Source organism: Coenobita brevimanus, chromosome 97, assembly GCF_032717465.1.
Source record: "Coenobita brevimanus isolate Jiangsu-jjx chromosome 97, ASM3271746v2, whole genome shotgun sequence".
NCBI classification, from domain to species: Eukaryota; Metazoa; Arthropoda; class Malacostraca; order Decapoda; family Coenobitidae; genus Coenobita; species Coenobita brevimanus.
Window position 1 is genome coordinate 7,977,058 of NC_137050.1, and position 18,244 is coordinate 7,995,301.

The window sequence follows — 18,244 nt, forward strand, 5'->3', positions numbered from 1 at the left end:
GAGTATAGTAAAATTGGACCACTGTGTGGGGGGGGGGGGACACTTAGCTATTGGACACTGGGGGCCTGTGGGACCTAACGGGTAGTTGCAGGCATCCTTACTGCTCAGTGTCCCAGGCAGCACGGAGTGGAATGACAAGAGAACTACAGTATCATATATATATATATATATATATATATATATATATATATATATACACACACACACACACACACATATATATATATATATATATATATATGAAGGAAATGGGCAAAAAAATAGGGGAAAAGTATGTTCATCTGAGGATGTTCTTCAGGGAGCATAGGTTAATAACAAAGATTTCCAGTATTTATTATTTTGTATGGTACTGGTGTCAGATAGGATACTGTATTTTCCCCTTTGGAAAAGTGACATACCTAACTCAGTCTTACCTAACATAGCCCAACTTACCTGACTTCAGATTTGAAATATTTACATGAGAGGTCAGTTTTCCACAGGGAAGGGCAGGTTTTCATCCTAGAAAAAGTGCCCCGAGGGCGTTTTCTGTATAGGGAAGTGACCTGGGGTTCAGATTTTCAAATGACACTGGTGTTACCCTGTACAGTATGTTAGGATCGTTCATAATAATGTCCACAGATGGTGTTGTGTATGCAAATACAGTAAAACCTCACTATAATGGACTAATTGGGGCCCAAGCCATTCCAGTAAAAATGACATCTGGACTTCCCCATGCTAACCTGGACTTTTTCCAACATATCAAACATTAATCCAGATATCACCAATGGTTTTTATACTTTTCACTACCATTGCAGTGCTGTACTTTATTAGACATTCACTGCAATAATCAAATGGTATAATAATACTCTACTAATACTCTACTGCGCACTGGTAAGCATGTCTTTTATTTACCTTATTGTAGTGAACATAGCTGACGGGGTCAGGCAGTCTGGACCACTTCTGGCTTTATCGGAATTTTTCTCATATATAGGAATTAAGTCTGGTAACTCATCGCTTACGATTAAAGCGAATTATGGTATATTAAAGTCTGTTATATTGAGGTTTTCCTGTACAGTAATCCCTCTAATATCCGGACGCCCAATAACCGAACATCCCCACTAACCGAACCTTATCGTCCTGGGATCAAACATTCCCAAAATGGTCCGAAAATCCAAAAAAATTGGAAAAAAAATCGATTTTTTGCCGTCCGTAATTTGAACTTGCCGCGCGCGCCGCGTGAGAGCATTGTTTTGGTTCGTCATTCCTCCGACGTCCGATAGAGCGCCGCTGCATCCTCCCCACTTCCCGCCTGTCTCTCACCGCGACAAGACCTACGCTCTTCGTCATGGCTGCCCACGTGCTCGCTTTTGTGGTGGTGCTGTACTTGCTGCAAGGCCTCCTGCTGCTCTCTGCCCTACTCTTAGTGTGTGTGATGATGGCCCTGCCTCCTGAGAAAAGGAAGAGAGTGGTGTTGACTCTGGAGAAGAAACGGGAGATATTGGAGAAGGTTGATGCGGGTTGGTCTTCCTCTCGCATTCTCCGCGAGTTCAACCTGGCCCGGTCGACTTTGTTTGATATCAAGCGTTCCCGAGACAAGCTCATGCAGTACACGGCTGACTTCTCGTCGAGAAGCAAACGCAACGTGGAGAGGAAGGTTATGTTTACTCCCAAGTATGCAGAGATCGACCGCTCCACGTTGATTTGGTATCGACAGCAACGTGCAGCTGGTGTGATGGTACGTGGAACGGAGCTGAAGGCTGCTGCTGAGAAGTTTGCAAGGCTTCACGACGCCCTAGACTTCAAGGCATCCGAGGGTTGGCTCTTCGCGTTCAAGTTGCGACATGGCCTTACTAACCGTAAAGCACATGGCGAAGCATTGGACGCTAACGAGGATGGAGTGGACGAGTTTCGGCACAAGGTGAAAGGCTTGATCGACAGGGAGGGCCTCACTCTCGGTCAAGTCTATAACGCTGACGAAACTGGCCTATTCTATCGCTCGGTGCCAACGAACACTCTCGCCGATGAGACGGAGAAGCGTGTACCTGGCCGCAAGCTTTCTAAGGAACGGATATCTGCTTTGTGTTGTGCCAATGCTAACGGCATGCACCGGCTTAAGCCCGTTATTGTTGGCCGTGCAAAGCAGCCTCGGTGCCTTCGTGGGGTGATGGATGTCCTTCCTGTCGTATGGTACCATTCTTTGAAAGCATGGTTCACAGCTGTGATTTTCAAAGACTGGTTTCACCATCACTTCGTCAAGGAGGTCATACATTACCAGACGAAGACACTGGGAATTCCTCGCGACCAGGTAAAGGCTCTCCTTCTCCTCGACAATGCACCTGCCCACCCGTGCGACAAGGACTTGGTTGCTGAGAATGGCCGTATTAGGTGCATGTTTCTGCCACCTAATACGACTGCTCTCATTCAACCAATGGACCAAGGAGTGATCGTGGCAACAAAGCGCCTGTACCGTCGGAAGTTCCTGGACGAGGTGATGGTGGTTCTCGAGGACGAGGACGAGCGCAGGGAAGGACGTGACACTCGAGGCAAGCGGACTTTGGAAAACCTTCGCCGCTACAACATCAAGACTGCGCTGTACAACTGGGCTAGTGCATGGAAGGAAGTCCCTGTGAAAACTCTTGAAAATGGTTGGTCTCGTCTGCTTCTCGGAACAGATGTGGAGTACGATTTCCTAGGGTTTGACGTGGATGACTTCCATGCACGGCTACGTACGCACGGCGACGATGTTGATGTGGACGATGTTCGTGAGTGGTTGGACGACGACGAGGGCGATCCTGGGTATCAGACTTTGTCTGATATCGAGATCGCGTCTTCGGTTGCTGGTGTCAGTCCCGAACTTGAAGATTCCGACGACGAAGGCGATGATGATGCAGACTCCGCCCAGCAGGACACTACTCCAGCCATCCCCAAGCTGAGCGCACTCCGGGAACATCTAGAGTTCGTCCTAGACTACCTGGAACACCCGGACTGCGACAGGGAGATGGGGCCCCTGGGACTCGTGGAGGAAGTGCGTGCTTTCCGGCAGCGCATCATCAATCGCCAGAATCGTCGGTCCTTGCGTCAGTCAACGATTGACAGTTTTTTCAGGCCCGTGACCCCCGCTGTGCCAAGCCCTGGTTCCACTCCGTTGCCTCCCCAAGACAGGCCCTCATGCTCCGAGCCACAGCCCAGCACATCAGCTACAGTGGAGTCACCGCTCGACGTGAGTTTGCGGCTGTCTTCAGAGTCTTCTGTAGTCGGTACGCCATCACCACTACCCACCGATGCACCCCTTGGACGCCTGCCAGTGATACTCTCGGGCTCTGACAGTGAATAAACAGCAAGAACTTCTCCACTAGACCACACGGGAATTTTGAGTGTTGTGCAGTGAAAAAAACGGTGTGTTGTGTTAAGGTTTTCAAGTTGGGAGAAAAGACTAAGTAGAAAAGAAATTTAACGTAACTAACCTTCTTTGTTTTGGCTTTGGAAACTTAAAAAACTTGGGAAAAGTTAATGTGCAACACTTAAATTTAATGGAACATTATTTGGACTAAAGTGAACACTGTGAAAAGAACGGACTTCTGTGTGTTAGTGACTAAGTTCAGTGCAAGACTTCAGGAAGAGTGTAGTGCAAGTGCTTCAGGAAATCGTTCTTACTGTCAGAGTCCGAGAGGAGGCGGTTATTCATCGAGGTGGCCAGGGACTTGCTGTAAGTAGCCAAAATGTTTCATGTTGTACTATTTTCCATACTATATTTACCAGAATGTTTCATATTGTATTTTTTCCCATACTATACTTACCAGAAAGTGTCATACTGTACTTCTTTCCATACTAAACTTACCTCATGCATGTGCAGTAGGAATGTGTTTTTCAGAGTTCGGTTAGGTTCGGTTAGGTTAGGTTCGGTTAGAGTCCATAAGTACCAGAATGTTTATTAATGTATGAACATACTTCTAAACCCACATTTTATGTGTCTATTGCATTTATTTCAGTCATTTATGTGCCTTATTGGTGTGATTTGGGTGTTAAATAGGTGCTATGCATGTCCGGAGGGAGTTGTATAGGTGTTTCTCTGTGTTAGGGTCCGTAAGTACAAGTCCATAAGCTGGGGCCCAATATCCGGACAAAACCAATATCCGAACCTACCGATGGCTCTATTGATCCGGATATTGGAGTGATTACTGTATATACAGTAATCACTCTAATATCCGGACGCCCAATATCCGAACATCCCCACTATCCGGACGTAAGAATGTTTCATACTGTACTTTTTTCCATACTATACTTAACTCATTTCACTCTTTAATGTCCTTTATTGGTGTGAATAGGGTGTTAGGAGCTATGCATGTGCAGTAGGAAGGTGTTTTTCTGAGTTAGGCTAGGTTAGGGTCCATAAGTACCAGTCCAGGAGCCAGTCACCAGAATGTTTATTATTGTATGAACCTACTTCTAAACCCTCATTTTATGTTTCTTTTGCATTTATTTCAGTCATTTATATGCCTTATTGGTGTGATTTGGGTCTTAAATAGGTGCTATGCATGTCCAGAGGGAGTTGTATAGGTGTTTCTCTAAGTTAGGGTCCATAAGTACAAGTCCATAAGCTGGGGCCCAATATCCGGACAGAACCAATATCCGGACCTACCTATGGCTCTATTACATCGGATATTGGAGTGATTACTGTACATTACAGTATGGTGTTAAAATCCACGGTCCAGATTGATTATGAATCTATATTCACTAAGTATAATGTGATCAAACTAATTTCTTAAGTATTTACAGGTACATAACTACCTTAGGGTAAGTATATACTTTAAATGGCAGAAGCTTCTTACCAGATCAGTTCTGCTTTTTCTTGTTTTATTTGGGGGGGGGGGTAAAGGAATGTTTCATGTCCAGTTTCTTTCCCAGTTGTTTTTAGTCATGTTCCTTCCACAATATCAACTGTTTCTCGAGTGTAATGATGGACACTTCCAACGTACATCCTGGTTTCCTTTAGTACCTCCTCTGAACCTTACATTTTAACCCGACCTAACAACCAAGATTCGAGTAAGTTGTAGCAAGTCCGCCATTACCAGCATATGTGAAGCATAAGGAACATGATGATAACAATAAGAGGAAAGAAGGTCAATGGAAAACAATTGTTTACCACCATGAAAATAGAAAAATACAGAAAACAAACTAGAGTACTGTATAGCGATTGAATTGGTAAGGTCCTTCAGCTGCTTACAGTAAAATGTACATTTACCTAACTCAGAAAAGGTAGTGGAATGATTGTGATTATAGTACTGATTTTAAAGAACTGACATATTCTCCTCTTTCCAGGACAAGCTACTGGATCCCTCAACAGTGACACACATGTACCAGCTGACACCAAATGTTGGCTGTGTGATGACTGGCATGCAGGGTGAGACCATAAGTATTGTTCATGCATGCCATTCATAAAATGCAGTTGAAAAGCAGTGTTCTGTACCTGCAAGGATCAGCTTTGTATATCTGTTAGCTACTTTTCAAGCTGCTTAGTCTCCTGCAGCATTTCTGGGAAGTCTCCAAACCCTGAGGTTTCTTGTTATGGTTCTATCCAGCATTGCATATTATTGTAGACAGGACATATTAATCATAGCAGTCTTTATCAGTGTGAATTGTTGCATTTATACGTGTCTGTGCTACTTTATATCTTGATGCTTTCTGTACTCCTCAGATCCATTATTGACATTGGTTTTTACCTGTACTGCACTTGGGAAAAAAAAAAAAATGATACCTCTCTACCTGGCTGATTTTGGATTTTTTTTCTTCTGGCTGAATGGGCTTAATACATCAATACAAGATCCCTGTCACTAATAAAAGTAATCACTAAAGCCAGATAGTTGGTTGAAGAGTCAGGTTGGTGCCACTTTACCTCTGAAATCTTCAAGGTTACTGAGAGAGCAGAGTGACTGTGAGCTTTTGAACTGATTGTAGATTTTTTTTCTGGCTGAATGGGCCTAATACATCAATATAAGATCCCTGGCACTAATAAAAGTAATCACCAGAGCCAGAAAGGTGGTTGAATTGAGTCAGGTTTGTGCAACTCAACCTCTGAAATCTTCAAGGTTACTGAGAGAGCAAAGCGTTTGTGATCTCGTGAACCGATTTTGGATATTTTTTGTGGGTAAATGGGCTTTATATGAACATAAGATCCCTGGCACTGGTAAAAGTAATCACCAAAGCCAGAAAGTAGGTTGAATTGAGTCAGGTTGGTGCCATTCTACCTCTGAAATCTTCAAGGTTACAGACAGAGCAGAGTGGCTTTGAGCCTGTGAAGACTAACTCACCTCCCGCACTCCAAAATCAGTATTGTGTGCATAGTGGGGAAATGTCTGAAGTTAGCAGGATGTGATATTACCTTCCAATTTACTTCGGTTGCTTGCAATGACTTCTCACTGCTGCAGGACGTAGATCTACATCACCAACATTTTTGAAGGGGACGTAGATCTACATCACCAACATTTTTGAAGGGGACGTAGATCTACTTCACCAACATTTTTGAAGGGGACGTAGATCTACATCACCAACATTTTTGAAGGGGACGTAGATCTACATCACCAACATTTTTGAAGGGGACGTAGATCTACATCACCAACATTTTTGAAGGGGACGTAGATCTACATCACCAACATTTTTGAAGGGGACGTAGATCTACATCACCAACATTTTTGAAGGGGACGTAGATCTACATCACCAACATTTTTGAAGGGGACGTAGATCTATGTTGCTAGCATAGTACTGGTTAAAATACCATACAGTAGTGTTGTTACTTTAGTCTTTCCATCCATCTTCCAATCCTACATTGCCCCATGAGGAGCGTAGGAGCCCGGGGCTAGGCAGTTGGTTCCGACATTTAAGATGAGAGTGATTTAAGATGATAGTGAACTATCATTCATTATTTCAAGCAGCTTTCTTTTCATATGTTACACCTCCATTTCTCAGTCTTAAATACTTTCATTTTACTGTTAACAAATCCTTTAAAACAAATTGTTATATTTTACATTTGCATACAATATCCATTTCATATTTCCATTCTTCCTCCCTCCAATTCATTACTGATTTTTTCTCTTTCCTTTTTATAGTAATTCCAAGGTCTTTCACAAAACCTTCTTTGCTCCTTGTTCCATGTTCTATTCTTTACCCCAAGTGCATTCTTACAAATGTTATTGAACTTTTTTTTTTTTTTTTTTTTTTTTTTTTTTTTTTTTTTTTTTGAGAACATCCATCCATCCATCATCTAATCCTACCTTGCCCCATGAGGAGCATAGGAGCCCAGGGCTGGGCATGTTGGTCCTGACTTTTAAGATGAGAGTGACCAGCCTCACTCATCCCTGAGTGGCATTAAGTGAGCAATAACCCCAACCATCCCTTGGATATAAACCTTCACCAGCTTAGTCCGATTGGAGGGCTGCAGTTACCCTCTAAACCACCAGAGTCACCCATAGGCAGAAGAAGAGGAAAGAATGAAGGAAAGAAAGACAAAAGAGGGAGTCTAAAATCACCCACAGGCAGAAGGACGAGGAAAGAATGAAGTAAAGAAAGACAGAAGAGGAAGGAGAGAAAGGAGGCAGGAGAGGAAAGGGCAGATACCCAAGAGCAGCACTACTTTGGGGCATAAATACCCAGCCCTTTCTTATGTGCATTCATCACTGTTCTGTACTTCTCATGGATATTTCCCACCATATTCATTTCACTCCAGTCAACACTTTGAAAAATATTGTCTTGGAAACAAAATCAGCATTTCAATACAGTCTAATCACATCAGTCCTATTGTGTATTTTCTTTCTCCTGTACCCTTCCCCCCCCCCTACTTCTCAGTAACTGAGTAATCACTCATGCCCAGGGGATACTGGAAACTTCTTGTGTTCATCAGCGGCCCTACGTAAAGATGGGGAGAGAGAGATTTTTTTTTTTTTTTTTTTTTTACCAGATGATTCCCTGGATGTTTATCTTCAAGTTTAAGCAAAAACTAAAATAAAAACTTTTTTCTTTTCCTTCATTTTTTGCACACCACAGGGTGGGATTTAAAAAAGATTATTGCACAATCCACGGTTTAACAACTCATGTTCAGATTAGAATTCATATGAAAACTGATAGTGGGTAATGAATATATCAGAACAAACTTAAACAGTTAAATCAGTTTACCTTCACACATTATAGAGAATAACTTCTTAGTATTGTATGAATTCAAACAGTTTAAAACAAAAATCCTTTTAAAGTTACCAGTACACCATCAGGAAGGATCTTCCTTGAAAAAGACAAAAGTCATGTTTTCCTAACCCTTGGGGGGGGGCGTTAGCCCCCCAGATCCCCTGCTTCATATGCCTGTGTAATCATTTAACACCTTGGTGGACACCTGACTTAAACTACCAAATGTCATAATTGTTTGGTGGTCACTGCTTTTGGCAGGGCTGGTCAAAAGTTTTGGGAGACTAAAATGCACATTAAGAACTTAAGAACTTCAAGCAAATTGATTCACAAGTGATGCATCTTTGCAAGGATGCATATAGACATTGTATTCATCATTATGTAGTAAACTTTTTATAAAACTTTAAAAAATGCATGTATGCATTTACATCTACCAAGGTGTTAACTGCATTTAAAAAATTATTATTGTGTTGATGGTGGTCTGGTTGTTTTACAGGAGACAGCCGGTATCAAGTGATGGTGGCACAGCATGAGGCCAACAACTTCAAGTACCGGTACCGTTATGACATGCCTATCAATGACCTTTGCCGCCGTATGGCTGACATTAACCAGGTCTACACACAGAATGCTGAGATGAGGCCCCTTGGGTGTAGTGAGTATGCATGACAGATTACTTATAAGAAGAGTACAGTAATACCCTGATATATGATACCCCTTGATGCGATACCCCGGCTTAATGATGGGGATAGAAATACCACTATACCCTGCTTAACGTTGGCCAAACCCCGGTTTAATGCTGTTTTTTTTTTTTTTTTTTTTTTTTTTTTTTTTAGACAAAAATATTTTAGACAAATTGTGTGTTTAGGTTGATTTTTAAACTGGTTTTAGACTTGGATTAATGTGTTTTAGCTATAGGTGGGGTGAACATTGTCATTTTGGGGTACAGTTTACTGAGCTTGAGTTTTTCCAGACGTATGTATGATGATTTTCACATTTTATTTTTTGGTTTCAGTGAGTTATTTACAGGTTAGGCTTAGGTTAGCTTCCTTTACAACTGTTAGGCCATTTAGATTGGCTTCAAACTTGTTTTGGGGCTCATTTGGGTGGGTTTTGGATTTGGTTAGGGGGGAAACCCAAGGCTGATAAATGCTTTTCAAGTTAAAAGTACCCCAATATACGATACCCCTCGTAACGATGGGGGTTTTACCTAACCAATTACATCATTAAACTGGGGCATACCTGTATTATTCCTTCTGAGGCTGATTAACTCCTTTGTTCTCTGTTGCACTTAGTTACTGTCCCCTTTTTAGAATAGTTCACTGGTAGTCATAGGGAGATCAGGGATAGGTGTTTGTGCTGTATTCAAACCCAGTACGTTAGTTCTGTTACTCCAATAAAATTTTAGTTGCTGGGTGGTCTTGTGAGACAAGGGACTACAATGAAATGTGGTCCTAAAGGAACAGAATTAAATAGCACACCTACTAACCAGCATAATGTAATCACGATGGGAGTGCTGTGTAACAGCAACTTCAGCTTCAGGCTAACACTAGCTGCATCATGCCAGATCATTTAGTCATCGAGGCATATGCGCTTGAGTGAACGTATGTTTGGTGCACTTTGCGAATTTTCCTATATCTTCACGGTTATCTGAAATTGGTTTCCTTTCAGGTTGGATTTCACCTTTGGGGGGGGGGGGGGAAAAAAAAAAAAAAAAAAAAAAAAAAAAAAAGTCCACAGGGGCCAAACCCAGAGAGTAGGGTGCCTGGAGGATGATAGTCATCTCAAGCTTCACCAAAAAGTCATAGATAGGGAGCGAAACATTAGCATGTGCATTGTAATGGTGCAGCATCCTATCCAGGTTTTGTTTATTCTCACCTCAGGCCTCTTCTGTCACACTACCTCCCTCAAATGCTGTAGGACATCTAAGTGAAACCATTGACTGTCTGGCCACATGGAATAAATTCATGGAACAACACCCCTCTTCCAATAAGAAAAGACAGTCAACATCACTTTCACATATGTGTGACTCTGACATGCCTTTTTTGGTCGCATCGACATTGTTCCAGCCCTCTGTGATGACTGCCATTTTGTTTCAACATTGTAGCTGTGCACCCAATTTTCATCACTTATGACATTTTTCAGAAAGTTTTCATCGCTATTTGAACAGTCAAACAGCTCCTGACCGACTGTGACACTGTTCTGTTTTGCACCTCTGTCAGCAGCCACTTCATAAATTTTGCGGCAACATGATGCGTCTTTAGTTTTTCATTTAAAATCATGTTGCAAGAACTTTTACAGATGGCTACTTCGGAAACTTCACAGACAGTCAAGCGATAGTTTTCATAGATCACAGGACACACTTTCTTGTGATTGTCAGCTGTTGATGTGGAAGGCCATCCGGGTTTGGGATCGTCTCTGGTGGAAATGCTTCCCAGTTTAAACTGCTGGAAAAACTTGTAACATTGCATATGGCGCAAACAATCGTCCCTATAAGCCTGTTGCAATATTTGAAAAGTCTCCTTCAAAGTTTTTCCCAATTTGAAGCAGAATTTCACATGAACATGTTGCTCCTCAGCTTCCTTCATTGTCCAACTTGCAGCAAATTGCTAAGTGCACTAAACACACGTTCACTTAGGTGCAGGTACCTCGATGACTAAATGACGTGGTATGTTTGGGCTAGTGTTAGACTAAAGCTCAGAGTTGCTCCTACATATCTCTCCTGTCGTGAGCGTGCTACACCGGCTCATTGGAACATTATTTAAAAGATTCGGTTTCTTTTTGGTCAGACCTCATATTTTCTAGGAGTGGTTGGGGTTTATAGCATGCACAATGCCTGTGAGGGTAAAGTGATGGGTCACTCTTTCTTTAATGTCAGGACTGAGTGGTATATCCTCAGACTCCTGATGAGACAGTAGTAGATTGGATGATTGATGGATGCATGGATGATTGATTCATAGTGCAGCCAGAATTATCAAGGTTTTCAAATGTTATTAAGTGTAATAATGCACAGTAATTTTTTACACAACACTAAATATGTTCCTATATACAGCTGTGTTACATGAGAACCTGTTTTTTATTGTAAATACTGTATCAGATCAATAGATCTCATGTTTTGGAGTGAAGTACATGCATGTGTGAAAAATATAAGGGTACACAAACAGTTTCTAGCCTTCTCCTCGTCAGTCTGGTGATATGTATCATTGATAAATTCTTGCTTCATCTGGATGATTTTAATCAGTTTTTGGAGACCTCCTGTAGTAAAGGGGTAAATAAAGGCTGGCTATATCTAACCCCTCCAGTTTGAAAAGTCTCTTCAGAATTGGAAAAATTTATCTGGAGATTGTAATAATGATGATGATACGGTAGTAGCGATAATAATAATGGTTGATCTTTTGTTTCTGAAAAGCAGCAGTTCTTCCAAAAAGTTTTTCAGTGCTCAAAACCTTGAAGTAGCAGTATGATTATCAGTTTTTTATTAGTATTGCCTCAGAGCAGTGCCACCTACTGAACCTATTAACCCCTAAAGTACGCAATTTGCTGTGTCCCTCCTGCTGCAAAACAGGGTCGATTTTTCGGCTTTTACCAAGGTAAAAATTTGTCTTCTACATTTCAAGAGACTGAATTTACACACCTGAAAATGTATGTTTCAGTCAGATTGACCAAATAGTTTTTGCACAATCGCCTGTCAAAGATGCAAATAAGTTACCAATCCCCCATGGGAGAAAATAGAAAATGTACAGAAAATGCATTATTTACAGTAAATGATTATATATACCTAACTAATGTCAGTGTGAAGTGTTCCCTAGACATGAAATGTCAGTGTTGCATATGCCCATAGCAACAAAACAAGCCAGGCTATAAATGGAGGTGGATTTTGTCTGGCTGGAGGGGGGAGGAGGATGGAGGGAGAGGGGAGAAGGGTTGCTGTGCGCACACACCACTGTGGGGGGTATGTTGGGATATGGTTGGTTGGGAGGGGACAATGTGGAGATGATGCAATGGAGCTGAGGGAGGTAAAGTGATGGTGGTGGTGGGGGGTTCCTTCTCCCCCACCTTAGGGGGCCAATCACGCCATACCGTCCCAGATACTCTAGCTCTCATTGGTCTGATCCCATATACATCACCAAAGGGGCGGAGTTACCCTACCCCAGTTTTTTGTGTGTCTTTATCGATTGTGCGGTATAGGCTGGTGTGTCAAATTACACAAAAGCATGATCGTGCGGCATCAGTCTTGAGGGGCTAATTTCCAATGCTATGCTATCCCCAGTTCAAAAGTTATCAGGAAAAGAAGAGTTTTGAGTTTTCCAATAAATAACTCGAGAGAGGTAAATTGCTGTATAGATATTAAATCTGGGTGCTATATACGAAAATTAAGATAGTAAATGGGTGGTTACCATCGACCCTGGTAAGTACTGCCGTGAATGTGGAGTGTGGCTGAAATCTTGGTACATGGCCACACGATCAGCACTCTTAGGCAGGAAACACTCAGCTACAAATACATAGTCAGAGTCCAAGTTGTGACTTACATATCGTTATGGATCTTATTACACATATTAAATTTATTTTTTCCAAGAAGCTTCTATTAGTGTTGTAATATAATCAGCTGGTTTTGAGATTTGGTTTAACTTCTATTCCATAGAAAAAATTGGCCATATCATGGCCAACCCTTGTAGGGGAATTCCTTAAGAGGAAACATAGCATTATTTTTTATAAATACTGTACAGTATATGATTGTATACAAAGAAGATTGTGAAGCAAAAGGACATTTCTGCTGTAGGCTTCTCAAGGCTTTAAGTTATTCCATAACATATGAGTCGTGTTTTTGCAACATTTTCAAGTTGAGATCATCTTGATATCCATTTTGACTGATACTGAGTTTCTAGTGAGTGTTGCAAAAATGGGTCAGCATTATTGTATTGCCTTTACCTCAAAGCCCTCTATACAGTAAACATTCATTTGTGTGCCATGTGGTTGCTTTGGGAGGTTTTCTGCAAGTGAAGGAATTAAATTATATAATTTGTCATGCGACCGACCACACGGGGCTCTTGCTTGAAAATTTGGCATTAGATGAAAGGGCAGCTGTACCAATGTTGTTGCTCACAAGGTAAAATTGTCAGAATTCTCAAGACCCTCACGTTGTGATAGCATCAGGGAAAAACGGGTAGAATTGTTCTAGGGCCTGCTGCAATGCTCTTGTTACAAACATTTTGCTGTAAAAAGTAACTATCCATGTCAAATAACCTTACTGTATATGGGACCACTTATATGTCTTGATGGGCTTAAATGAAGAACTTTTTCTAAAGTTGCTGCTTGGTGGCACCACCAGAGGTGTCAGCTGACAGCAAATTTGGATTCTCCATGTCAAATAAACTTCTATGGGACCACTCTTCTGTCAGTAGGCCATAAGCTTTTTCTTCTTCTGTATTGAGTTTGGCTTGACTTCGGGAGTGCTGGGTTTCTTTACAAAATGGAAAGTCAGTATCAGTCAAAATACCTTGGGAGGAACATTGACTAATCTTGACTAGTCATGCTCAAAATTCAAAATCATATTGACTTTTGGTGCTCGCCAAAACGGAAATCAGCACAATAGTCAGTATGCAATATCAAAATTAGGCAAAATATCTTGACTTTTAATGTCGCGAAAACGCGGCTGTGGCAAAAGACTAGATACGTAGGCTCACCAAACTTTTGAATCTTTATAATGTTGTGGGCACTTGTCACAATGTAGTTTGAATAAAATCCAAAACTTCATCAAGCAGAGGTGTATAAATGAATAATCCATATAATAAATAAGATTTAGTGGCCAACAGTGAGACAGGATGTGTGTCTGAGGTAGCCTTTGTGTGTACTGGTTGAATTTAAATTTTTTAAATATCAAACCCATTTACTGGATCATTAACTGGGCAGTATATACAAATTTAAATATTTCTGAGTGACTTTCCAATAATAACAACAATCATCATATCAATTAACTCTAAGCCCTTGGCCACCCCGTTTGGGATACATGGCGTCTGGCAATGAATGAAAAAAAATGAATCATATCATCATCATTCGGACCTCCTCTCCCACCCTAGGGCAGAGTGTGAGGAGTAGCAACGTCCAGACAACCCAAATTTGCCCAGTCCAATGGGCCACACTTCCATTCACTTATCATTCAAGCCCCTGGAATCCTGGCTCTATCTGTTACGCCCAAAATTCACCACATTCTGCAGCTTCACATAAACCTATCCGATAGAGTCAATCCGGACACTGTCAAGTTAAAAGGGGTGCCAAATCCCGGATCATGCACTTCTACTCACAACATTCATCCAGCCAGCTCGATCTCTTGTCAGTCTCCTAGCCTCACCAACTTCCAAACCTCTCTTCCTCAAACACTCATCCACCATATCCCTCCATCTTCTTCTTGGCCTACCTTGCCTCCTCCCTCTTTCAGATTTGCTCAGATATACCTTTTTCACCACTCTGTTGTTATCCATTCTCTCCACATGACCATACCATCTCAGTACACTTTCTTCAGTTCTGGTGTCCACAGACTTCCTCACTCGTATCTTGCACAGATCACATTATTTCGTATCCTATCCACCCTCTGTACTCCACATACATTCCTCAGCAGTCCCTTCTCCACTGCTCTCACTCTTGACTTTTCATTTTCATCCCACATCATAGTCTCACATCCATATTTTAAAGTTGGCACTGACACTCCTTTATGTAAGCCTCATGCAGCTGCAACACTCAAGCCACTGTTTCTTATCAAGGCCTTCATTGCACCAGCTACTTTCCTTCCTTGTGTCACTCTGCTTTCCACTTCTTTCGCACTTAATATTTTCTAATATTGTTACAGCCTTGAAGGTCATGAACCATAGTTTAACTTAATTGTGGCACATACTGGAAGCCATTGCAGTGTCAGTTAGGAGTAGAGTACTATAGTAAGAGTCCTAGGAGGAAGATAAAAAATAAGTAGCATCCCTGTTCACTTATCATTGAACATTTTTCAGCCTAAGTTCTTTGGCAGACCAACTTCACAAAGAGTTAACAGTACTGAGGGTGAGACAAAATGATCGAGTGAGGCAGTGTCAAGAGGCACTGAGGATCTAAGAACTGTTTTATAGCATACAGCTTTTGAATATGAAAATTTGAAGTTTCCACCAAAGATTCAGTATGCTCAGTAAATTTCACTTTTAAATACAGTATATCTTTTTGAGTTAAGTACACCTCAAGATCTCTCATAATCAAGACTGGGCTGTATTTTTCTGAGTAAACAGATCTGATATCTGTGCCATCATTTCTTCTTTTTCTTCAAGTAATGACAATCACAAGTTTACTCTCAGTTAACTAAAGTTTTTTCCTGGACATTAGTATCTTAATAGCGGACATCAGAGGCTTGACGAGCACCTCATTATTCTTGTCATTTGTTATTTTCCATAAAGCTGTGTATCATCTGCATTGAAGTGATAGATAACACCATAAGCTTGTGGTAGAGGTGCAGTATTACTGGTGTAGGCAGCAGAAAAGAAAGAAAATGGTGAACCCAAAACAGGTAGCAAGAATAAAATACAAATATGTCACCAGACTGCAGGGGTTAAGAGCTAATTGATCAGTATCAGTGCTGTCTGTTCTAATGTATGTATAATGGTCTCAGCCTTGACCTTTGAAAAGTGTTTCTTAATTAATATATGGAAGGTACAGTCCATCCATCCATCCATCCATCATCCAGTCCTACATTGCCCCATGAGGAGCATAGGAGCCCGGGACTAGGCAGTTGGTCCCGACATTTAAGATGAGAGTGACCAGCCTCACTCATCCCTGAGTGGCATTACATCAGCAGTCAACCACAGCCACCCCTTGGATATACAGTAAACCTTCACTGGCTGAATCCGATTGGAGTGCAATAATTACCCACTAACCCACCAGGCACCAAAATTTGGTTATATTGTTACCACCCAGTGTAGTAAATGGTTTCCTGGTGCACAGGAAACCATTTGGCTTGTCACTCAGTGTAGAGTCACCCACAGGCTGAAGGAAGTGGAAAGAATGAAGGAAAGAAAGACAGAAGAGGGAGTGTAAAGTCACCCGTAGGCAGAAGGACAAGGAAAGAATGAAGGAAAGAAAGACAGTAGAGAATGGAAGGAAAGAAGGATGGAGAGGAAAGGGCAGACACCTGAGAGCAGCACTACATCGAGTGAGTGGATGGTGACCCCCCACCTACCACAGGGAAGGTACAGTCTCCAGCAAAAATAGAGCGACCGGCTCGACGAGCAGGTTGGTATGTGTGGCACCACCGCACCCCTAGTTTCAGCCCCTCCCCACCCTCCCTTGTTTCCATTCATTCGTCTACCCTCCCCACATCCAAGGGCAAGAGAGTAAAGTAAGGCCTACTCGCATTGTCTCAACCACTCTTCCATCATCCTGTTGTCCTGGGAAATAATGGTTTTGTTATGACAATGAAGAAAAGAAACATATTACACAGTTTTTCACTCCACAGAATAGTTATTTATACACCACGATCTGAATGCAGGGTGATATAAAATAGTAATATAAGTGTATTGGTATTATAGGAAGGTCTGTAAATATACAGTTTATCATTTTGACAGTTGTATCCAGTCAGTGTGTAACATTAAACAGTCGGAAGCTATAAGTAGATGTTTGTAGTGGTAGGTGGTGTGCTCCTTCTGTTACTCGACGTAATCACTGTTACTTTACAAACTCTGTTATAGGTAAGTGCCATTAGTTACTACTAGTACCCAATGTGTGATAATAGCAAAGTGTTGCTGATAAGTAAAAGACATGATCAGTAATATCTTGGTTATTGATGTCTTAATACAAGATATCGGATAATGTTGGGCAACAGGGACTGGATGACAGTTTGTCTGGTGGTTAAGCTGAGGCCATGACATGGTTGCTGGCATTACCAAAGGTCAGTCAATAATGTATTTACTGCTGACAGTATTATGAGTATCGAGATCAATTTCATAGACAGGATAGCCAACAGCAGAGTGAGCCGCGTGGTGTGCTTACCCCGCGCACACCATACAACCAGGGCTGGATTACCAGGTATAGGCAAAATGGGCAACTACCTACCAGGCCACGGCCTGTCACAGGCCATCCAGACTTCCAGAGCTGAATAAATATATGCTTTGGGTGTCCAAATTAGTGTCACCACCCATCAGGCCATCAAAAGAGGCCATTATAGGTCATGGCAACATTTCACTGGAAATAACAGAAAGAGATCTATATGTTGCAGACCAACAGTCTGCATTGCCTACCAGGCCACAGCATGGTTAATCCGGCGCTGCATACAACCAACCCCCTCCACCCCATGCCTCAGCCACTTATCGTCATTCACTCCAGCAAGGGTCCTGCCACCTCCTGATAACAATATCAGGAATATAACCTTACCTTATATACTTATAACTACAATAGGGTGTAATTTGCTATTTACACGATTATAACACGACGTATTTCAAAAAAGGTAACCAATAATTAAATTGGCCAAATGGATGATCTGCATGGTAACCAAACAAACTTGTCTTGATCTCAGCTTATGCCAATCAATATTATCGTTCCATGCAACAGATTATTCAATTTATTCGTTTTCAGCGAAAACGTTTTCAACAAAGGTTTGACAGTTCACACTGGTCAGTGTTACTTATAGCTACGTAATAGACCTAGCGGTCAGGTTAACCTTATGATTATTTACTCTTCAACTTGTGTCCTACAGTATGTCTGTTACTACGTTCTATCTCTGTGTGGCCATGGTTTTTCCCATTAACTACAATATCGTCAGCCGAAACGTCAATTGCCTCAGAGAGGGAAGGACGTTAAAATAGACAAACGGTTTTGGATACGCAAATATTTAATAAGGAAGACTAACTGACTACCGGTATATTTAAGAACACATTTTAAAACTATATGAAACAATGGGGTCAGACATTGGATTTATATGGTAATGGAATGTTGTGGGTAACTAGGGGACTGATAAGGTAACCCTGTCAACATCATGTAAGACCACCCACCACCTTTGCTATCGCCCTGGTCTAGTTGCCGTACAATAACCTGTGGTGTAGTGATAATATTGAATATTTTACTAGAGACCTGG

At 41.6% G+C, this 18,244-nt stretch overlaps 1 protein-coding gene across 1 annotated transcript in view; it reads left to right on the plus strand.

Annotated features, from left to right (window-relative positions):
- The window catches only part of LOC145413806 (proteasome subunit alpha type-6-like), a 36,718-nt gene that overhangs the window by 9,606 nt on the left and 8,868 nt on the right, over positions 1 to 18,244 (plus strand). The window contains exons 3-4 of the mRNA XM_080283468.1: positions 5,299 to 5,380; positions 8,645 to 8,800. Coding sequence (XP_080139594.1) covers positions 5,299 to 5,380; positions 8,645 to 8,800 — 238 coding nt within the window. The remainder of the gene's footprint in view (positions 1 to 5,298; positions 5,381 to 8,644; positions 8,801 to 18,244) is intronic.